This window comes from Caloenas nicobarica, chromosome 10 (assembly GCF_036013445.1).
Source record: "Caloenas nicobarica isolate bCalNic1 chromosome 10, bCalNic1.hap1, whole genome shotgun sequence".
NCBI classification, from domain to species: Eukaryota; Metazoa; Chordata; class Aves; order Columbiformes; family Columbidae; genus Caloenas; species Caloenas nicobarica.
In genome coordinates, this window is record NC_088254.1 from 13,561,753 (window position 1) to 13,585,304 (window position 23,552).

A 23,552-nucleotide genomic window follows, 5' to 3' on the forward strand; every position below is an offset into this window, starting at 1 on the left:
CCGCGGGGCCGCGCCGGCGACGGGGCGGGCGGCGGGCAGGGGCCGGCGGGGCCGCGGGCGGGCGGGCGCCCCTCGGCGGGGCGGGAAGGGCTGAGGCGAGGCGGCGCCTCGGGCGAGGCGCGGCGCTCGCCTCAGGGCGCAGAGGGCGGCTGCCGCCTCCCGCCGCGGGGATGAGCGCCTCGGCGGCCACCGGCGTCTTCGTCCTCTCCCTCACCGCCATCCCCGTCACGTACCTCTTCAACTGCCTGGCGGCCAGCGGCAGGTGAGGCGGGCGAGGCCGGGCGGCTCCCGCCCTGCGGGGAGGGGAGCGCAGCGGAGCGGGCGGCGGGGCTGAGGGAGGTGCGGGCGGGCAGGGGAAGCCCGGCGAGTATTTTTGGCGGTGGCGCAGGGACACGGCAGCTGCGGCCGCGGGGCTGAGCGGGAGGCGGAGCGGGGCAGCGGACGGCGCGGATCGGGCCTCGCCACGGGCGGCCGGGCGGGAGCCGAGTCCCGCTCCGGGTCCTGCCCGCGTCCTCTAGAGCCGGGAGCCGTGCGGGATGCGACCGGGAACACATGAGCGGGGCTCGGCGCGGGACTCTCAAGCCCGTTTCGCATCACCTGCAGCGTGTCCCGGCGTCCCCGCAGCTCGGGTCACGGCCGCTCCCGCAGGCGGCTGCTGCCCGCCGGGCGGGCCCGGAGCGCCGAAGGACAAACCCGCCCGGAGGGACCGGCGGTACCGCGCCCTGAGCCCCGCGGCGCTGCCGCCGCCCTCCGGCTCCCCTGCCGGGGCACTCGCGAACAAAATGCGATTCTATTTAAGAACGAGTGGAAGAACTCACCGGCCTCAGAAAGCTCCCGAGCCGCACGTTCAGGCAGCCCCTGAGACGTGCGAGTTTTAACCGAAAATGTCAATATGCCCCGGCTCTGCCAAAAAACGCAGGATCCCGGGATAAACCGCACGTCTAGAAAAGTCTTTTCTCATGGAAAACCCACTGTGCTTAAAGGTCTGCATGGAATTTAGTGATCTCACAGCCTGGGGTGTTTTGCAACTTTACTGCGCAAATATTTGCTGCGTGTTTTTAAGGCTTTGCTACATTTGTTTCTTCCTCATTTTCCTCCTTCTGCTTGATAGCTTAATTTTTTGTTTCTCACTGCTAGAGAAATGCTGAATAGCACATGCTGGCTTACTTGATTCATTGCCAATATTTATTTCAAATTGATAGACCACAGTGAAAAGTCACTGCAATATTAACAGCTGTAATAGGATGAAGAAATTCATCACTGGAAAAACAGACTAGCAGAGGATCCAAACCATAAAATAAATCAACAGGCTAGTACTGCTCATCTTGACTAAGAAAGTATGTGCGTATATATTCTGAAATATTTGATCTTGCTTTTTTTTTTTTTTTTTGCAATAATTTTAAGTCAAGTTTCACTAAGGCTGAAACTGTCATAGTATTATTTGTTGGTACGCAACTTGTTTTCTTGAAACACAGAGTGATACTATGGATAAAATCACATACCAAATATTTTTTAGCTTGTGCTTCTGGACTTCACCTAACTTTTCCTTCCTTTTATTCTCACACAAGCATAAAAGCGAAGACTCGAGAAGGAGAGTCTGTCTTAAAGAGAACTAAACACAGTTTATGCACTTAGACATGTAAACCAATTCCAGACTGATTTTCTTAACTTGCATTTTCTTGAGGAAAGAGACAAATTTGCTTTGTGCTGAAGATTTTTGTGATTTCCTCCACCACCACTTTGCACACGCTAACACTATAGCTCCATCTTCAGAGAAAAGGTCTTTTCTGCCAAGCCCACCTCTGTCGATTACTGATCCTGTCTTATAGGGCCGGAGAGACCTTTGGTAGCACTGCCAAAACTGGAAATTAAACCTAGATCCATCACAGGCGTTCCACGCTGCTACTCCTGTTCCATGGGGCTGATGTGTTTTATTTGCAAATATGGAATTTCCTGAGTAGATAATTTATTGCTGAGGTTAGACTAAATATCTCTAATAATCTTTTTTGGCCTTGAAATCTGTGTTTGTGACTTTCACCTCTCGTCGGCCTTTAAGTTTTCCATCATTTTTGTTTATTTTTGCAGATACCAGCATGAAAACTGATTTTAGTCAGACATATCTAGACTCCTGGATGTTATTTATCTAGCTATTTTTGTATTTTCTTTTTTTAGATGACCACATGTGAAAAGACAGGCACATAAATTCTGCAAAACTATTAAATGAATACTGTGACAGACTATGCAATAGACTTTAAAACCAGCCTTTTAAAGTGTTAAAATTTACTTTAAGAGTATATGCATTTGAGGATAGCTGGTAAGAAATGCTGAAGAAGCAAAATTCTGTCTCTTTCTCTGCCTTTCTTTTAAATTCTTTTTCTTTTTGATACTGTTACAGTTCCTGGGCAATTGTTGCAGTTGGATTGCTGGTTCTGGTTTTTGTTGGTCTGTTGGCTCGTGTTCTTGTCAAAAGAAAACCACCAAAAGATCCACTGTTTTATGGTATGTCTTGATAACAATGAAGCTAAATTCAGAAAGTATTAATTTATCTAAATGATAATATATTATGGTTATTTCAGATTCAACATTTAAAGCATGGCTTCAGAACCCAGTCTGGTGAGGTGCTGAGGAGCCCAGAAAGAAAGAAAGACTGGGGAAAAAGGAAGAGAAATAATGCTTCTTTTGAACCTTTTAATTCTTCTCGAACAGAAAATCCAGCTTAGGGACAAGCCAGGCCTCCTGTGTTGGGCTGTGAAAGTGTTTAAAATACTGTCATACCTGCTAAGATCCTTCTTGTAGCAGGACTTAGATACCACAGTAGACCTCTCACGCATATGTCATCCTGAATGGACTCATTTGGGATTTTTGCATCTTTTGGACTAATGCCCTCCATGGCTTGGTTCTTCCTATGATTGAATTCATGAATTATCCCATTTTTATTAGGCTTCTGTGTTAACTCACCTTTGTGATGTTTAAGAAAGTTCAAACCACCCCAAGTCCTGGCTCAAGCAAACATTTCTAGATTGATACTCTGCTATAACGAGAGAGAGATTGGTTAACTTTTAAAAGGAAACCTTAGATCTAGATTACCTTATAGCAAAAATCTAGAAGAAAAAACACTGCTGTTTTTTAAAGTTTTACAAGATGGGCTCGTAGGCAAAGCAGGGTACAAACCACCTGTATTTGCCCTCTGTCTTCCTCCTCGTTACAACTCGTTGGCATCTGCCCCCAGTGTGTTCTGCGTGCGGCTGGGAACTCTCAGTTCATGCTGAAGGCAAAGGAAATAAATAACACAAACCTCCCGCAAATTAATTTCCTGTCTCAAAGGAGTGACTCGCTAACTTGCCAGCTAGGTCTCCTATGGACTGCCGTGGCTAATGCAGTTTGCCTTGCTCACCTCCAAAAATGGCAAGTCATGTTTCCCTCTCCATCTCCTTTTTGTTGTCCTTTCTCCTTCCCAAGAGATGGCTACAGTCACGGTTGTCTACTTTGTGTGACCAAGATTTTTGAAAAGCTACGCAGTCCTTTCTGCAGACACTGATTTTCCATGTAGGCTGTTCCTGCAGCTCTACAGAATTTCACGTAGTTAAGAAAAACTCAAGAATTTTGTTGACTAACCACTGATTAAAAACTCTTAAGCTGCGTCAAAAAGTCGTATTGTATCCTAAATCTCTGTGACCTCAAAGTAGATGCATCTAGTTCAATAGATCTCTGCCTGACTGAATTTATTGGACTGGGAAGTAACTGCATGATTCCAAGTCTTTTATTAACTTATTAATTTTTTCCCCTTTATCTTCTTACAGTTTATGCTGTATTTGCCTTTACCAGCGTAGTGAATCTAATAATTGGACTCGAACAGGATGGAATTATTGACGGATTCATGACTCATTACTTGAGAGAGGTAAACAATTGTTTGGCTTACAATATAAACAAAATCTTAACTACAAATAGGTTGTTATAGTATTTTTCACGGAAAAAAGCAGCTACTAGCGCATTCAAAACAATCGTCTTGTATTTGGTCATTGACCTGTTTCATTATTGCTATGGACAAAACCTAGATTGACTTGAAATCACTGATTCATTTGGAAAAAATAGCACACCTTTCAAACTCCAATGTTATTTAGTGAAAGTAATGCTGTTCTGTATGAACTTCTGTGGGAAATGAACAGACTGTACACATTTGCAGACAGCCATAGATACTCATCTCTTGCGAGGGGATGAGTACTGCAGGACTTAAATCTGTTACCAAGAAGGAAACAAAATTGCTCCTTTATTTTTGCCTAATCACTTTACTAAAAGGAATTAAAATAGAGTTAAAAAATTATCATGCCAGATACCCAGTCAGCAGAATGCATTGGCTGCTGAATATCAACATCCACCAAAAATAGCTCAGTAAGAGCTTGGTATGAAAGTCAATGAAGTCATTGAAAAGATTCCATGAACTTTAGCATAAAATCCATTGAACTTTACAAGGTTATACCGTGTCATCTATACACTCAATACTGTTGTAGATCACTAGGTTGCTACAGATACCTTTATTTGTTCCATGTTAAATGTCTCTTCATTTTGTAGCTTTTATCACTAAAATATGGAAAAGTAGTATTTCCATAATGTAGCAGAACAATGCTGACAGTCATACATAGGAGTTTTCCCTTCCATCTTGCACCCCGTTTTGCAGCTATAGAACTGATTTAGTTATACCTGATCCTACATAAATCAGGTTTGTGCTTGGAAACGTGTATTGTCAGTCAAAAACTGTACCTCTGGATTGAACAAACATCAGTTACTTTTTTGAAATTGCTTCCTGCTCTTCTTTTTTAATGGATTATTTGTTATTCTTCCTCTCATCACTGTATCTTTTTAAAAACAAATATTCCCTAGGGTGAGCCGTATCTGAACACTGCGTACGGCCATGTGATCTGCTATTGGGATGGCTCCGTTCATTATCTGATGTATCTGCTGATGGTAGCAGCTATTGCATGGGAGTAAGTCATTTTGATTTGTGTACTGTTGGCATTGCTTGCAGTCTCATATAACCTACAAAGGGCTTTCTTTTCTATGTAGTATTTAGATTTTTCTTTCAGGGCTGTTTCATGTCTTAGGCCAAAGTCACACTATTAAAATTTTGTTATTCTCAGGAACTGAAACATCACAAGTTACCCTTTCTCTCAGCTGAATAAGACCAGCAAATCCACTGAGTTGTATTGTCCCTTCTTCACTCTGCAGCAGAGAACATAGCACCTCTGAATGCTTTGTGTTAGTTAAAATGAAAACTTAAAGAGAATGCTCATTAAAAACATGCATGTATAATAAAACCTTTTTTTAAAAAATAATATATTTATGATAGGAATAATGTATTGCTTATCACGATGATGTTTTCTCATCCATCTCAGAGAGTATCACACAGTTTAAGATAAAATGTTGTTGTGTTTTTTTTTTTTCCCTAGAAGTTCTGATGTTTCTTGCTGTTGAATAAAGAGTTTGAGAAAATAAGTACTTAAATTACAGAGGCTAATATACCCGCTGGTAATAGACGCACTACCCGAATGAAATTAATTACTATTAATTACAGTCTTGTACAAACTGATGTGCAAAATCATGCAGTCAGCCTTCAGATGAGTGAAACATGATGGCAAATAACTAAGTATGCACAAGTCCTGTACTGTGCATGCGATAACCTTCTCACACAACTGTAGGATTTCTACATATCCCTCTTTCACAGGCAAGAATCCACTGTTGACTTGTGGTACAGATTTTAAAACCTTTACCTACTAAGATACAACCATGGCAATTGGTGTAATATTTGAGGGTGATTTGGGGTAGTGGATTCTTTTGGGTGGTGCAATATCTTGTTTTCTTTTTAAACAGACAAAGCTACAGAACCATTGGCCTCTACTGGCTAGGTTCCATTATCATGAGCATCATTGTCTTTATGCCTGGAAACATTGTGGGTAAGGACATAATTTATGACTTTTTCCTGTGAAACATTTTCTAAATTCAACATTAGGCTATCTGTATTGTACTGCAGTGTTGGTTCCTTTCTGTAACAGTACGGAAGAGGAATTTTAGGAATATCAGTAAAGAGATGGAAGATATTTCAAAATGTAAATATGAGGAGGGAAAGATGGAGACCAGGAAAAATACCCAAAAAACAACCAAACTTGCAATTTACGTTGTTGTCAAGGAAAAAAAAAAGAATTGTATTTTGTTATACCCATAAGGCTTTCATCCAAACTAGGTTCACTTTAAGTATTGAGACAATAACAGTCTCTTAGTATCATGAAAATATAAATCTTATTCTGCATAAAATTTACAATTTACTTACTAGTCTGACTTTCAAGCAGCTTACAAGAGGCTTCCAAATCACCTTTAAAAGTGAAATCTGAAAGCTATCATTTTCAAAATAAATTTAACATTCCTAGATTTCTAATATAAATCAGTGCATAGCTGTGATCCTAGAAGCTGAGAATTGTAATTAAAAAAATTTACATCATTATTACTGATAGGTGGTCCTCTAAGAGTGCTACTCCCCTCAATTAAAGATTTCCTTTTTAGCAAAGCTTAAATTGATGCAAAGTTGACAAGTGTTCAACTGCAAAAAATGTTCATCTGTCTAAATCCCATAGACAGCTTTAGAAAAGCTCTCTCTGGCCCTGCTTCTTAGGACAGAGGAAGAATACTCACGGTGCAGCCTGGGGCCAGTCCAGTTCCCTCCTTTGTAGATATAAATGCGCCACAGAGAAACAGAAGATTTAATGCGACAGCTTCTCTTCCTCTTTCCTCTGGGGAAGCTGAGAAACTTGTTCTCAAGAGCATGCGGTCTGCCATCCCTTCTGACACAGGGAGCAGCCAGTGTCAAAGACACAGTTTTTCCTGATTTCATGTGGGCTAAGGATAGCTCTCCGAATTCGTTTTGTCCTCAATTATTAGTACAGGCCTGTAGGAGAGCTCAGGACTTTGGAAAGCAAATGCAATATCACATCTTAGAAAGTGGGTACATTCCTTTTTTCCATTTTTTAAATAATGATGTCTGTATTTGAAGCAGGTTCCATTAGGAGATTTCAAAGCTGTCCCCTCCTCTAGGATTAGCTACTGCAGAGTGACAGAGGTGGTTTCCTGTCCCTTCAAAGAATCCCTGATTTCCAAAATGGCTTCTTCTCTGATAGGCTCTGTCACCTGTGACTCTACCACTGTTGAGCACATGATTTTCAACAAGACTTGTGTGTTGCTTTAACAGCCATTTCTAATGTTTTATGTTTACATTATCATAGCTGCTTCAGGTTTGGTATTACATAGGATATTTTTTAACTCCTCTGCAACACAGCTTACAAATTCTTATACATTGTATATATATATATATTTTTTTTTTTTAAACAGGCAAATACGGGACAAAAGTGTGTCCTGCTTTTTTCTTAAGTATACCATATATTTGCCTTCCCATATGGGCTGGGTTCCGAATTTATAACCAGCCTTCGGTGACTCACGACACTCCAGTCAAGGTAATATTGTTGTGTGTAAGTTTTTGCTGCTGTTAGAAAAACTGAAATATGTTTGCTGTTTCTACTGGGTTTTATAGGGCCCTCCATGAGCATGGAATGTACTGTAACTGGTACGTGTTATGGCAATTGCTGCCAGGCTGTGTAGACACTGTAAAAATATCTATACTGCAGGACCTATCTATACTCATCATGGTGAGATAAAGAAAAAGCAAAAGAATCTCATATATAAAGAACTCATTTCTAGGTGTAATTGTGTTACTACCCTCTATCTATTCAATTTCTGACTATTTCAATTTCTTAGCTGATGAAAATATTGACATATACTAACTTCATAAACCAGCACAAAATCCTTATAGAAGCTCTGCAGGAAAGTATTCTTCTGCAGATGACTAACAAAAAATATTAAATTATATGAAATCTGTATGTGCATTCTGCAATATTAGATTTTACAGGTAAGACGTTGTACAATAATTGATATGAAAATTATTTACGCACTTTTTACTTATTAAAAAAAATCTGTAAAAATAATGTTTACTTAAAACTCCTTAGATGTTTGCCTTCAAATTTTATAGTTAGGCTCTAATAAGATTATTAACTGAGCAATCAAAATATGCAATAATAGTGTATGTACTGCTTTAGGAAAAAAAATTAAAAATCCCTGCAGTACAAAGCACAGAACAGATCTTTAACTTTTTGTTGCTAAAGCAAGCCAGTTTATTGCCACAGCACACCATATCAGTTGCAAGTAACGTAATCAATATTTTTGCATTACAAGAGCTCCTGAGTCTCAGTCAGGTTAATTCTGTCACTGAAAACACAGACAAAGGCATTAGTTTGTGTTCCACAGCTCACAGGCAGGCAGTGTGCAAGGGGTGTAGCATATGGCACAGAATAACAGGTGGCGATGCACTGACAGATTTTCCCAGAAATGTATGAAAGAACATTCAGCCACTCATACATGATTCTTCAGTAGGAAAGACAGATAAAGACAGATGTTCATATCTCATGAAGTTCAAAGAACCGCTACAGAACCACCATTTTTAGGGCAAATCTCTATGGAAGGCAAATTGGAAGAGACTTCAGGTGCCAAACCCTCTTAGACCCTCCTGCACAGGCTTATAGGAAAACACATGTCCGATCCCAAAGTGATTTCAGCTGATTTACTTAAAAACATCAGGAATTCTGGCCAGAAACACATTCTTTGGAGTCATCAAGGTAGAGAGGTTAAGTGTAGTTAAAGGTAGTGATGGCAAGTTTTGCTATCTATAGTAGTGAGAGCATCCTTTGCATGGAGGATGGATGAAGGTTTCAGTATGATTTCCTAGGACTGAGGACATCACAGAAATTACTATTATATGTGGTGGACTGCCAATTTGCTGAAATACAGACATGTCTCCTATGCTTATCAGGAGCTGAACGGCGCACCTAGGTTTGATATTTTACTTTGGTATATATTCCAGAGAAACTTAGTTTTAAAATTTTATTTCAAAAAGAGTGCATAAAAAGCTGGTGATTTGAAAATTTAACATTGCACTTCTTAGTGAATCCTATTGCTCAGAAGGTCATTGAAATAGCCTTGATTCCTTTCACTGAGGCCTCCTGCCCTTCCTAAGTAGTTTATTGTTTAGAAGTCAAATTATATCTTCACAGCTAATTTATGCTTCAAGCATAAATACCTGGGTTAAATAACCTTAAAATGCCTTTAAATCTTAACACGGCTACTCATTAATTTTTCTTTTTTTTGTTTATATACAACTCTCTCAGTCCTAAATTAAGTATTGTTTCCAGGAAATAAGTGTGTAATGTTACTAATCAGTTAGCCAATCATTCTATGTCCTGAAAATACTTAGTTCTCTTTCAACAGATCATTTGTGATTAGCTGTAAAATTGAACTGTTTAAAACTGTTCTTATTCAAATATAGTATTAAAAGATTTAGGAAAAAAATGTAATAATGCTTTTAAACATGATAGTGCAAGTATATATAAAAATACTTACATGAAAGCAATGGAAGCAAGGTGTATTCTGTTGGCCAAGATATTCATTGCTATATAGTTAAAAAAACCAAAACAAACCAAAACTGTGGGGACACAGAAGTAGTAATCAATTTCAGGTGTTTTCTAATAGAAGTGGGTCCATGGGAGAGGAATGGAGTTATACCCTATTTTAGAATTAAACCAAGCTGTGCTGCAGTATTTACAAAGCCCAACAGATTTATCTAGACGTGTATCAGCTCAGAAAAGTTTAGCGTAATTTAAAATTCATTAACAGACATAAATTCAGATTTACACATGAATTCTGAAGGGACTGACTTCCAGGGACAACACACAACACTATCCCGATTCCTTAAAACTGATCATGTAAGGAGCCTCTCAGAAGTTATGGAAAATAGCTTTTTCCTGGAAGCAAGAGCTGCTGCAGAGCGTGCCTGCACGCTTCCTTGTTACACAAAAGAAACAGCAGGGTTGGCAAGAGCTGTGCAGAGTTCAATGTTGTTTGCAATAAATGGGAAACCTGTGGCACGTCATCTCTACTCAGCCAGTGGACTTAACACTTAATTTGTCTTAGCACGTATTGATGCGACTTTGCTGTGTAAAAGAAAGGTAAAGCAAAATAACTACGTAGCTGAGGTCTGTCGGCAAAGTGCATGCTGTCTTTCAAATCCTTCTGGTTTTTTTTTTAAGCTTCACATTTTCATTTTGTTTGCATAAATGTAGGCACAGAGAAAAAAAAAAGGTGAGAGTTTTCTGTACCTTGGCAATTTCACAGACTTGTACTGCACCAAAAGTTGTTCCCAATAATACTGGTTTTATCTCCAAAACCTCTAAATAAGAAGTTCTCTTGTAGCTTTGTGATCACAGTAAATAGGCACATTCATTTAATATGCCTTTTGAAAGGAGGAGTGATCCATATATAATATAAGCTTCATACTTAGGCAAAAGTGGAAAGAAAATATAACAACCTTCAAACTTTGCATTATCCTTAGGTAGTCTACATCTGAAAATGACTTGCAACTCCGCAGCTATGGGAGGCCTTTGTCTTTCATAGGAATGAGCATTAGAATATAGATATTCTTTGCAGGTAACATTATAAACATTCCTACATTCCTAATGTGAAATGACACCCTACTGGCAAAACAGACCTGTTATTTGTGTCTGAAAAAACAAACAAATATGTTACTTTATTTCTGAAAAAGATCCTTTAAAAGAAAAAAAGGTTTTATGAAAGGGATAGCCTATGTGTTTAAAATAGCCTTATTTTTGTTAAACTACAATTCAGATCTTGCAGCTCTTACTCAGGAATTGCGTTTGCAAGATTAGTTCTCCTGTTTCAATAACTTTATTGTGTATTTCTTGATCCTGAGTGCTTTTAACTGTGCCTTTACATCCTAATTATTGTTTTGTGCTTTAGAGACAATTACACAAGTGTATAACAGGAAGGAAATCAGGTTTTTCTTTTGCTGTCTGCATGCCAACACACAGCTAATAAAAAGGAAGAGGAAATGAGTAACACATATAAATGGGGAAGTTTTTCCCTCTGAACTACAGAAAGATACTCTGACGTGCTTGTAATTTTGTCTGTGACTACGAAGCACTGAAACTCTACCTCAAATTATTTCCATGGGTCTTGTAAGTGTTACTATGTAGGCAAAGAGATGACTTCAGTTCGTCCAAGGCATCTTCCACATTAAATATCTGTATGGCCTTTGCTACCATAGAGTGTGAATCCCTCACGTTTGCCCACATGGTGCAGCAGGAGATTCCCGTTCTGAGGCTGAGGAAAGGGGGCACAGAACAGATTGCATCCAGACGCCAAGAGGTGCTTCAGTGCCTATCAGAGGAATCCAGGGCGTACAGTGATGAAAGAATGAGAGGAAGATTTTCCACATGTTCTATATGCACACACACTTCATTCTCTGTTTCTGCATTACATAATATATCTTATTCGCTCACTGAACTCAGCTGGTCACATAAAAGCTTTTATTTTCTGCCAGTGATATTCCATTAATTTCAACAGTGTCACAGGCTGCTGAAAACCAGCCTTTGCTGTCAATGAGATGGACCCTCATTTTGCTGTCCCTCCAAACAGTCCTTTTACAAAGTGTATTAGGTTCAATCTTCAACTGTTTGAGACAAACCTGCATTTCGAGAGCTTTTTGACATAGGGACATTCAGGAAAATGAATTCATTCCAATTAGCAAAAGACATAACTTTGTAGAAGTTACTTACACTGCTTTAAAGCCTTATGTGATTTCAGAATTAGGGTAGTGTTCATTTGATTTAGGTTGCTTTGAAAGTAATCTGTATTGAAATGACTTTAGTTGGATCCATCCATTTCTAGAGTTTATTCAAATTAATTTTCCTCACTGCATCCTATAAAGTCTGAACTCACCTTTTTAGATGTGGTTCCATCTCTGAAATAAGTGTATAAATAGAGTAATGTAACTGAGAACTAACTGCTTCTATCATCATGTTTCACCTCTTCACCCTTCTTGTAGTGACCGATGTAGAGTTAAATACACGTAGTGTGGAACTCAGATGTACTTACTCAACATGTTCTGTGTTGCAGGTGGTTCAGGAAGTCCAGAAGAAAGGACTCTTAAGACGACCAATTGATTTAATGTTAGCTGCATACCTCATTCTAGCAACGGGGTTTTGCATATTTAGGGGCATGGTAAGTCGAAGATATCTTAATATTCTGGCTTTTAATTTTCAGTCAAACTTTTAAATTTTAAGTCATCGTCTCTGTGTGAAAAAGCATGTACAATTTGGTTTAGGGAAATCCTGTGACTTTCAGGGTTGGAATAGGCCTTAGATATATCAACGACCATTTGATTGTTTATGATAATTAGCGGTGCTTTGCTTCCCCATTTTGCCCTGTGTAAAGCATGTTTTTCAAAAGAAAGTATTTGCACAATCACAAGAGTAAGTAGCCTCCCAGGTACAGATCAATATGACCTAAAACTGTTGGGCTGGTGTTATATTTATGTTCAAGAACATGGAGACTAACCAACTAAATTAAATCTGTATTAATGTTTTTCTAAACAAAGATACATAGCTAAAATTATATAGTAAGCCAAGTTAACTTACACTGCATGAGACAGAGGAAAACATTTCTACCTGGAAACAAACAAAAGAACAGCAGCAACAAAGCACACAGATTTATTGATGTTACCTGAACAACACGTGTCATTTCTACTTCAAGAACTGATTTTTTTAAAAAGTTTGTTTTTAAGCATAGTTAATAGAATTAAAATTTCTGAATAAATGACTCAGTACTGAAAGTGCTTGAAGTAGATAAATCCAGTAGTAAGTAAATGTAACCCTTTGTCAGCTCTAAAGCATTTTCTGTCTTTATCAGAAGGGAAGTTGTATGTCAGTCAGGGATCAGAGCTCAAATGTTCAGGTGTCTTAGACAACTGCCTGCTTGCTCAATTTGTAGATCTAATCCTGTCTAGAATAATTCAAGCAAGAGGTGACAATAGGTACCCAAGTAACACTTTCTTTACTGAGCGCAGATTGTTCTTTTGTAGTTCTGCTGCTCACATTACTCTCATCTCCTGCTGTTTCTCTGAAAAGTTGCCTCAAATGTTTTTTTCTTCTACCTTGTCACACTGCTTTATTTCTTTTAGATCATGCTACTTCAGAGCACCACTGATGCTGGTGGTGTTTTACCTGTAATTTTGCTGAGGGAAATGTTAATTTCATGCTCCAACATCTAACTTGGTTCTGCAATCCCACTTCATTTCTCAGCGGAATTTTTTGTTGATTTTGAGAGTGTGGTCATTGCCTTACGTATTTTCTTTACCAAACAGGAACTGCTTACTGGCCTTACCCATACAGAGATCAACTGAACATCTCTGTGTAAGCTGCAGTAACCATGATTTTGTGAAAAAGCTAGGAAAACATAATCCATTATAGTCCACTCGGACCACTTTCTTGGATGCCCATGTTGGAAAAGAACAGGGAGGAATATCCACTGTTTGCAAATATTTGCATTTCCCCCTCAAAGTTACACACCAAATACACATGAAATTCAGTTGTGCAAAACCTACTACTCAGCCCTGTAACTCAGGCATTAACAATGCCTTGCCACAAACCATCTAGTGACAGCTGTTGACACAGGTTACTATTCTACAAGGAGTTATGTTCTGTAGTAGTTTTAAAGGCTACTATGAAAAGGAACTACTTTTGCAACTGGGTCTCTCCATGTTTATTTGGAACTTTGTTCTTTCTATAGGAATGCAAAATCCAATCATCTCTCCTTTGCTACTCTCTTTTAAAAATTATTTTTATGTAACACCTGTCTCTCTGCATTGCTCTCCGCTGCTACTTTGCCACAATGCAACTCCCTTCTTGGACTACGTCCATTGCTTGCTATCCTAAAACTGGGTGCTTAACCTGAAGTTTCCACTTTGAGCAATTTTCCATTGGAAAGTTCGTTTGCTGCGATCAAAGTCTGTTCATTAGAGCAAATCAATAGCAGTTACACTTTTACTACAGCACAGCCAACTGACTGAAATCTCTTTCAGCCAAAGTCTTTAAAGCAGGCTGTCAGCACTTCCTTGCAAACCCTCTGAGCAGGACCTGAGAGGAGGCTGCATTTCAGCTTTTTAACTGGTGATCCAATGGATCACCTTTGCAGTAGATCTGGAGCAAGCCTCAGGGTAGCAGTGCTGCCGGCCCCCGAGTCTTTAGGGCTGGTATCGGGTTAGCGCATTTTGGAACAAATCTTTGTTCACAGGAAGTTTTCAAAATTCTCCTTAGATTGCTCTGGATTGCCCTGCTGAACTCTGCCGGCTATATATTCAACTTCACGAGCCTTATATAAAAGATCCTGCTGCCTATCCTAAGCTTCAGGTAATGCATTGACCATTGAGCATAGAGTGTTAAGAAGTGTTTGGTTAACTGGCACCAAGATGAAGCCATGGGTTTTCACAAATGAGAGCAATAAGGGAAGTGTTTGTTCATGGCAAGTTAAACAGTATTTCATATTTTCTACTATAGCCATTGCAGGGTACCAACTCTTTGTTGTCATAAACTTAACTTAGATTCAAATCAGTTAGCTGGAGTTCACACTTACCAATTACTCAGGCCTCTATTAAAAGAGTCCATGAAACAGATGGACATGCTTTTTATTCCTCTTCCTAAGAAGGGCAAAGTAGAGTTTGTCTGGAATAATGGAGCAAAAAGGAGTGTAGTAGAATGAGATTCTTTAAGGTCACATTCTGCTTCTGTCACCAGTGACACTCTCCTTGAAACAAGACACTTTTCCCCCCACACACACCCTATTTACGCAATCATTGCAGAGGAGGGAATGTTGTGCTTCAGTTTTGTAGTGTTTGCAAAGCTGCCATGCTTTTGTAACCCCGGCTGCTGCACAGGCACAGGGCCTGAAGCCATCAGAGGATTCACAGGTTCCACAACGAACAGAACCCAAATATCAGTGCTGGACCTGTGCTTTCTGGGAAAGGGGTGGCTTGGGTGTATCTCTCACCTCCCCACTGACAGTGCAATGGAACTTGAGAAATGGATGCCCACATTGTGTTGGATGCTGAGTTAGGTCAAGCCAGGCTTATTGAGATGGTCTCAAGATGCCAAGGGGTAGAAAAACATGTCCTGGGATGACTTGGATTTGAACAGGGCAAGAGACACCAGCTGCCAATATTAGCTGAGGCCATAGGGTAGCTGGATCCAGTCAACAGCACCCAGGTGTGTAACTCTTTTCTCAAAGAAGTTACAGCTGCAGAAAGGCCTGGGGATCATTGCTGCCAGGAGTGTAGTTCTGAACAGTTTCACCTCCTCAGTCAGCAGCTGGCTAACTTTTAAATGCATCTCCCTCACACTGCAAAGCAACTAATATTTCTGTTTGAAATGCAGATGCTGGCATACATGTTCTACTCTGTGCCGTACTACGTGGTGGCTCTGTATGGCCTACTGGTGCCTGGTTGTTCCTGGATGCCCGATTTAACCCTTATACATGCTGGAGGACTAGCTCAGGTATTTCTTTGTAAAATGTTCACTCTTGAATTGCAAGTTAATAAGTAGATACTTGATCTTCCCATGCAGGTTTTATGCCGTTGTAGCTCAGATCCCCTTTTATATGTGTAAAAAAAAACCTATTGAAGGGAATGGAGAATCAAACCTATTACATGTCTGTAACAGCTTCACTCTGGCTTTAGTAGACTTCCCTACTGCAGAATCTTTTAATTTGGCTATTTAAACCTTATTAACCACAATGCACTCTTCAGCTCAAACCTTGTACTGTACATGGGAGATGAAATGTGCTCTGAGCATCCAGACAATAAAGAAAACATGCACATAATCCTGTAACAACAAGAACACAGGGACATGGCAGTAGGTGTAATTCAAGAGCCACTATTAGACAAATACAGACCACCACTCTGTTGCCCAGGCCTGAGATAATCAGGGATACAAACAACAATCCAGCTTAATTTCCCAGTAAGGATGGGGGGAGTGACATTTTCTATTTGTGAGCAACTATCACAGAGAATGACTTTTTTTTTTTCTAAACTGTTTATAGATAATCTTGAAAACCAAGTTATATCAAACCAGAATCTGGCAAGCATCTTAATGAGGAGGTTTAGATGCTTAAAAGGTATAAATATAATACAACTGTGTTTGCCCCAAATCTAATCTACAAAAAGCACAAGCTAACTGAAGTAGGAAAGCCAGTGTCAGGAACCTCTCTCTACTGAGAGATTACTCAGGTTTCATGAATTCCCCAGTCAGTCAAGAAAGAAATTGCTCCTTTACTTTTCCTTGTGCTAAACAACCTTTAAAGCAGAAGTCAGAGAGCACTGACTATCACAACTCTGCAAATTTACCAAAAGGCTCAGCCCCCCAGATTGGAGGTGATTTTTGGTTGGTTGGTTGCAGTTTGATGGTGGGTTTTTTGTTTCAGTTTGGGGTGGTTTTTTTACTATTTTTTAAAGAAGTTTCCCATTACACTTTTTTTTGTAATTGCATTTGGTACCTTTTAGCTATATGATTAATACATGCAACACTTTGTTGCTGAAGCCTAAACCACCTCTGTCTCTAGTGGTTTGGCTTCAGGATAATGCTGATTTACACATTAGAAAAGGAGAAAAGCTACTGGTAACCCAAAGCTAACACACAAAATTTCCCATTCTACTCTTTGAAGCTTGTCTTAGGCACAAGCAGAAAAAGTAGACTAACAAAAACGGATTCAGAGAACTGTATATTGCCGCATGCTCCCCATATTTTATCCCTATTCAAAAAACCCCATTTTTTTTAAAGTTTGGGAGTTCTTTTGTGGTTTTGACTTAATGCACTGCAGAATGGACTTCTGTCATCCCACAGCTGAACATGATTTAATTGATTTGACTTGGTGAACTGTCAGAAACCTGGGCAGAAAAAAAAAAGTGTGACAATGAATTGAGAGCTTACTCCTACATTATTTTTGGTTTTAGTCATTTTGAGGCACAAAACACATTTCCAGGTTTGTGTGCTGTTTTCAAGTTATAACACGTGTAACTGATAATTAAAACATATGTGGTTACTGAAGCATATTTTGCTTTCTGTTATGCAAAGGTCCAAAAAAGGTAAATATTTAATGCTGGAAACCATAGGCATTGCCCCTTGGGAAGGAACACTACTCCTATAGGTGGGGAATGTGGATATTTTAATTATTTCTGTTTCTAGAATTATGGTATGTATTTTTTACAAAAACAAGTCTCAAAATACGATGTGATGCATCTAAACTAAGAATCTCTAAGAGCGCCTAGCCTTTCACTCAAAGAGAAATATTATTCTAACATTCAGACTCCAAAACCAGGTTGTGACCCTTGGGCTTTCTGGAATTTCAGGAAGAGCTCTTTAAATGTTACACAACTTTAAATGTTACGCAGGAGTTTTGGTGATACGAAACGGTTGGAATAGCCTCTGGGAACAGGATAAATCTGGTGTGTCCCAGTCCAAGTGAGCCAGCCGCACAGGGACGAAGAGCCACAGTCCTGCTGCCCACTCCTCATTCCGTCTCACCAGCTCCATAGCCCACTGCCCTTCCCTCCTCTCAGATGTAGAAAGTTTTTCTCTATTCCTTCTCCATTTAAGTGTTTGCCTTAATCCTGCAATTTTTGGTGACTAGTTTCTGCAGTGCCTCTTGTCTACAGGAGAACCTCAACCCAAGGAACGTATTTTTCTAGGTTACTCTCTCCCCGCTCTATTTGATGGCTTTCCTTGGGCTCATAAGACCTGGTCCAAACCCCTCCAAAATCAGTTACAGTCTTTGCCTGATTTTAGCCAGTTTTAGAGAGAAGGCACAGAGCAAAGAAAGACTCTTAACCTTTTCCCAGGCCCTTCTCTGTCTCTAGCTAGAGTGCTTTCTTGACTGCAGGGTAAGAAATATTTCAAGTACTGCCTATGATTAGACTACAGGCAAAAAAATACTGTAAAAAAATTCCAAACCCCAATCATTTCATATAGAAAATAAGCTTAACGAGTAGCAGGCACATGCAAATTGCAGTTGTCAAGTTGAGCAGTGCCAGGTCCAGCACCAGGCAGCTTCCACGTGCTGCCGTCCGCAGACTGGCCGAGGTTGGAGGTTACCAAGGCTGTAGGATAGATAAGGCGACCTTAGAAGTTTACCTGCACCATCTCATTTGGCTGATGTCTCAGCCAAGATTTTGGGGTTTGATACTCAAAATTCTCCACTTAGGCTCCAATGACAGAAAGCACCAGGGAATGGCTTATTTGCTGAGAGGACCTGAGCATGGTGAAGTAACACACCAGACCGCAGGTTGCTCTCACCACAACGCTGGCCTGGTACACACCAGGCACAGAGATCTGCTCTAACAGCTCTTCTCTTACCGCTTAAAGTTATTAATTTGGTGCCAATCTGCCTGGTGCTTGAAAGCAGAGCAGGACCAGGCAACTGGAGAACAAGAGATCTGCTGTTAAGACACTCCCCCAGCCTCAAGGTGGGGGCAGAAAAAATTTTTTAAAAAAGGCAAAAGCAGAGCATGGTCATGGAAAGGAAACATAGGAGATCAAAGAGAACACAATTTCCACAGAGGCAAATCAAATAATAAAAAAAAGTTTAGCAGACCCAAATATCTTCCCTAGTAATGAAAGGAAAAAGCCATGTGTTAAATTGAAAAACAAGTCTAATAAACAGTAACTTCATTATATAGTACATCATTAGCTAGTAAAAGTCATCATGGGCTACAAATAGAACAAAACATTCCTGCTTTTTATAATGCTTAAGACTCACAGACATGTCACAGCTCTTGTAAGAGACAGGACCACAAATACAGCCCAGATCTTCACGGGCCCCCAGGAGGCTGTGGGAGCCCCAGGCCCCTCCGCAGCAGTCCCTTACAGCTCCTGAGAAGGCTTACTGCAGACTTCATAGGAACTTAACTAGCAACTGTGATGCACAGCTGGCCACCCTGAGACACACAAGCCTTGCAAACCCCTGTAGATAAGTACACAGGCTCTGAAACACTCCCGGGGTGCTAGTACCTGGGTAAACACCAGACAGCCCCAAACCTCCTACCTGAAGCTGGCTGGTGGCCACTCATCTTCTTGGGAAGCTGCTGCCTCATGCAACAGGAGCAATTTGCTGCTGAGCACTAAGGCTCTGCCCGCCCAGGGACATAGCAAGAGCCCAGCTAGGCCAGAGGCAGCTCCTGCCCCATAAGGATGGGAGCAAAGGGGCTGCAGAACAGGCTGGTTTATGAGGCTGATGTGAAACGGCTGCTGATGGCGAGTCCCTGACACCTGCTCACTGTGTAACAGGCCAAGTAGGACTCTGCTGAAGCGTGTTTGCATGTGATTTCTTTGATTACTTCATTCCTGACGCAGGTTTGCTAGATCAGCTCTCCCTGTTAGGTGGGGGTGGTTGGAATCACCTGAAAACCAATTTCCTTCTCTGTTTTGAGGGATGGTCTTGGCCTGACCTCTCACTAGAGGGGTGTGTATTAAAACACCTGCGCTATATTTCACTTTCTACTTCGCTAACCATGAACAGAACTGTGTTCTTTGTGAGCCTAAAATAACTCCTGCTGAAGCCAGAACAGAGGACGTGATTTGGCCATCGTGTACTCCTCTGCGTTACTAAAATCCTGGTGTTCCTTTCTCCTGCTCTGCTTAAGATCAAATTGATGTCTATCTTCACAGATCTCCTCCAGTGTAAAGTAACTAAATAACAATTAAAAAATGGATACACAATAGTTAATGTGAACGACCTGTGGCTTGAAATAGCAGGTAACAGATGGAGACAAAAGAGAGCGACTATCCTGACGTTTCTATCTTTAAATGTTTGTTTATGCTAAAAATATGCTTCGGCCCAGCAAGCTTGTCTTTGCACATAACCTTCACTGTAAACTTCAGCTATACCTCAGAACCAGCCCCAGCCCAAAAGCCAAATATTGCAGACGTTTTCTGAGATCATCAGGAGTTCTGGGATCAGAATCTGGAAGACTGGGTATAAGATTAAAAAACCAAAACCAAAAAACTAAGAAAACCCAACTGTTATAGCTTCCAAGATTTTATTTTCTAACTTTACTCAGCGGGAGTGTCTGTCTGTGTCCCCTGATGCCACTGCAGGCCCGTGGGTGTGGGTCCCGTCCCCGCTGCTGGGGACAGGTCTGTGTGGGGGTGTCGCGCCCGTTCCCTGGGAAAGCACCATGGGCCGTTTCACATGAATGATCACCCATAAGCCAAGGGTGAAATCCTATAGCTGATGTAAAGATCCCTGCTACCAAATGAACCTCCTACCATGGTACTGACAGTTCCTCTTACACCAAGATATTAATGACTTTAGTTTAGACTTTATTTTTCTACTGCTGTGCAAAAAGTATGGTGGATAATTCTGGAGTAAAAGGGTTGGCTTGGCAGATGTCACTGGAGATGCAGACTTGCATGCACATTATGCTGTCTTTCCAAAATTTACATAAACTTTACCCTTTTTTTTCATATATACGTTGTATACACACCACAGGCTCAATTTTCCCATATTGGTGCTTCTCTTCATGCTCGAACTCCTTACATCTACAGAGTCCCTGAAGAAGCAAAACAGTTTTTTCTGATATTGAACGTAATATATGGGATCCTTCCCCAGCTGCTGGCTTACAGGTGTGTCCACAAGCCAGAGTTTTTTATGAAAACAAAACAAGAAGAGAAAACGGAATAGCATGACTGTTTTCAGCTCTTCTTTTTGGCGATGTATATAATTGGGTTGGGATGTAACCGAACTGCTCAAATGGAACCCAAATGAAGCGTGTAAGATGTGTAAAATTGCACAATTGTGTAAAGTTGCACGGTCTGTTTTGTTTATCCTACCCAAAAAGGGAAAATAAAGACGGCTGCCTTCAGCACCACTTCTCAACATTTTGACTTTGCGCTGCAGCAGACTTGCTGGTTCACATGGCTATTTTTAAGTGAGCTGCTTTGACAGTTTTAGAAATACTGCATGAAGTTAAATAATAATAATGATGTCAGTGTTTAGCCTCCACACACTAGAGAATGTCAGCACAAGCGATCCCTACCCAGAGTTACTGTACAATGTGAAGGTCAATATTTTGAAGTGTGAAAAATTAACATACATAGCTGTCACATGCATGTGTTTTATTTGTCAGAAATTATGTCTTGTGGGTCATCCTTGTGAAAAACCCCAAGAAATCTTTTAAGCAGTCAACTCTTACGGTAAGGCTCCATATATGATAACTAAATCGTATCGTTTTGTTAATTCTTTTAAGGATTCACTTCTGCTCATCAGCGGGAAGTGAACCCCGTGCCGCCAGCACCGCTGAGCGGGGCAATGGGGCCTCCCGCTGGAGCACGTTTGCAGACACGATGGGTTTTTTTGGCCATGTTCTTCTCTGCAGCTACGTTTGCTAACGATGTTGGGTCATAAACAAGTAGCAGCAAATACAGCGACTTCGGTTTGTGTAGTTTATGTTTCTGTTTGCAGTTACAACTATTTCTATGACTTCTCTGTGTATTTATACTAAGAGCCATTTAGTGCCTTTCTCACAGATGAAATTAGCTGATACATTTTAACTGGAAACACGTTATTTTGGGATGTGGACTTTGGGTGTTTTGATTTAGAGAATTTTAATTGTCTTTTTAAACCTAAGCATCAGCGCACGCGTGTCGCACCCTGCACCGGGGGACTTTCTGAACGGCAAGAAATTCGCGCTTTAACGCTGTCCCGTTGAACACTGAGGTGTAGGTCACAGCAGTGCTCAGGAGAGAGAAGCCCCAGGTTTATACCTCCAGCCAAAGGTCCAAAATAACCACAACACACCTCGGCCAATGCTGCTTGGCCAGAAGGGGCTGAGCGGTGATTTCCCCCAGCACCCGCCCTCCCTGTGCGGGCTCCGCGATCGCTGCGTCCCCGTCGTCCCCACAAACACCCGGGGCTGCCCCTGGATGCGCTGGCTCACAAACAGGTACCTGAGCCTCCCGTGTTCCCTCTAGTGTTTTTAAAGAAACTTTGAGTACATTCAAGGTGAATTTAATAACCTCCCGTTATCCAGAAAAGGCAAAGTACAGAAAAAATAAAGATCTCACCTGCACTTGTATCTATTATGGTCAACTCATGTTAACAGAATGTTTTGCTTTAATACTTGACTTACATTAATACCTCACATTATTACACGTATGAAGCCAAATATGACGCTAACTTAGTTGCTTACAACCTCAAACCTTACTCCCAATACACATTCCAATAAATTTATTCTGTAAAAACAATACATTTTTTTGTTTTCTTTTTTTTTGTTTGTTTTGTTTTGTTGGTTTTTTTTTTGTTGTGATTTTTTTTTTTTAGTTTTTTACAGTAAACTCGTCAACTACAAACCTTGAATACGCAAAAGATGTTCCAAGGACAAGCATAACAAGGATTGATAAAACCAGACTAAATATGTTTTCACAATAAAAGCTGGCATAAAAATAAATAAAAATCTCTATTATCACAATAGCAACAATAATGTACACAGAATAATGGATTCGGAATGCTTACTTACTAGTCTAGTTCTATTTCCAAAAGGAAAAAAAAGCCAGAATGACAGCATCCTTTTTTAAGCCTTTCATTATTTAAAATTGATGTTTTCTTTTGGTTTCCCATAGGGTTCTATATCACAGTAAGCTTAAAAATGGAAAGCATCCAAATTAATGATTTCAAATTGTGTTGGCATTGGAAAAAATCCTTGTATTAATCTAAAGAAACACAAAAAGACTTTCACTAACTCCACATATAGGAACTAAGTCAGATAGTGTACATTACATCATGATTTTGAGAAGTATTAAGAGTATAACTAGCTAGGTACTTCTAATAAGGAAAGGTATTTTATTACATTATTGAACTTGGCGGTGATCTCAACTAAGAAGAATTTTTCTTTTATGTTGTAAACTGATTGAAAAGCAACAAAATATGCATATAGGGAAATTTGAAATTATGTTTGTATGTGGAAGATATGGTTGTAGGCTCATATGGAGGGGACTCATTTCTAAGATTTACTTGCTTTTAAAAAATGCTGATTTAGAATGATATAATTTGGAGTTACACCTTTTCTGTCTAGAAAAGGAATCTCAGACTTGTTCAAGTATGCGATATCTTCATATATCTCAGCCACTGGTAAAGGGCAACTTCATGCAACCAAATAATATGAAAATCAAAAAGTAACCCTCAGAAAAAAGGGTAAAATGTCATTTCTGCAAACACAACAGATAGGAATGTGAATAATGTGCATACAAACTGGGATGCTGTTGATGATACTAATGAACAGATGTGGTGACTCATATCAAATCCAAGAATATTAGACAACCAAACATGTAACCTTCTTGTGTTTTCCCTTAATATTCAGCAGTCATTATGTTGGTTAAGTCTGAAAGAGAGAGAGAAAAAAAAATATATCACATGTAATGTAAGAAGCAGCATGCTGCAACAAATGTGGTATAATTAATGCCGTATTCCCATACCTCAAAGTCACAGGTACAAGTGACCAGCTGGTCAGTTTGAACAGGCATTTTTTTCTAGAGAAAACTGCTTAGGTTATATCAACTAAACAT

General features: G+C 40.2%; 2 protein-coding genes across 6 annotated transcripts in view; one reads left to right on the plus strand and one right to left on the minus strand.

The window, feature by feature from the left end:
- Nucleotides 1-38: 38 nt before the first annotated feature.
- The window catches only part of TM6SF1 (transmembrane 6 superfamily member 1), a 25,018-nt gene continuing 1,504 nt past the window's right edge, over nucleotides 39-23,552 (plus strand). The window contains exons 1-11 of one of the 5 annotated variants that reach the window (XM_065641331.1): nucleotides 198-262; nucleotides 1,203-1,309; nucleotides 2,396-2,499; nucleotides 3,801-3,898; nucleotides 4,879-4,982; nucleotides 5,866-5,948; nucleotides 7,375-7,496; nucleotides 12,064-12,168; nucleotides 14,262-14,354; nucleotides 15,375-15,494; nucleotides 20,482-20,857. In XM_065641331.1, coding sequence (XP_065497403.1) covers nucleotides 3,878-3,898; nucleotides 4,879-4,982; nucleotides 5,866-5,948; nucleotides 7,375-7,496; nucleotides 12,064-12,168; nucleotides 14,262-14,354; nucleotides 15,375-15,494; nucleotides 20,482-20,673 — 840 coding nt within the window. In that variant the 5' untranslated portion in view covers nucleotides 198-262; nucleotides 1,203-1,309; nucleotides 2,396-2,499; nucleotides 3,801-3,877 and the 3' untranslated portion in view covers nucleotides 20,674-20,857. Of the gene's footprint in view, nucleotides 263-1,202; nucleotides 1,310-2,395; nucleotides 2,500-3,800; nucleotides 3,899-4,878; nucleotides 4,983-5,865; nucleotides 5,949-7,374; nucleotides 7,497-12,063; nucleotides 12,169-14,261; nucleotides 14,355-15,374; nucleotides 15,495-20,481; nucleotides 20,858-22,311; nucleotides 22,435-23,552 lie in introns of those variants that run through there. The other 4 variants (XM_065641328.1, XM_065641327.1, XM_065641330.1 and 1 more) reach the window with 4 other exon arrangements.
- The window catches only part of HDGFL3 (HDGF like 3), a 37,568-nt gene continuing 34,857 nt past the window's right edge, over nucleotides 20,842-23,552 (minus strand). The window contains exon 6 of the mRNA XM_065641333.1: nucleotides 20,842-23,368. Within this exon, the coding sequence (XP_065497405.1) occupies nucleotides 23,363-23,368 (6 nt within the window). The 3' untranslated portion in view covers nucleotides 20,842-23,362. The remainder of the gene's footprint in view (nucleotides 23,369-23,552) is intronic.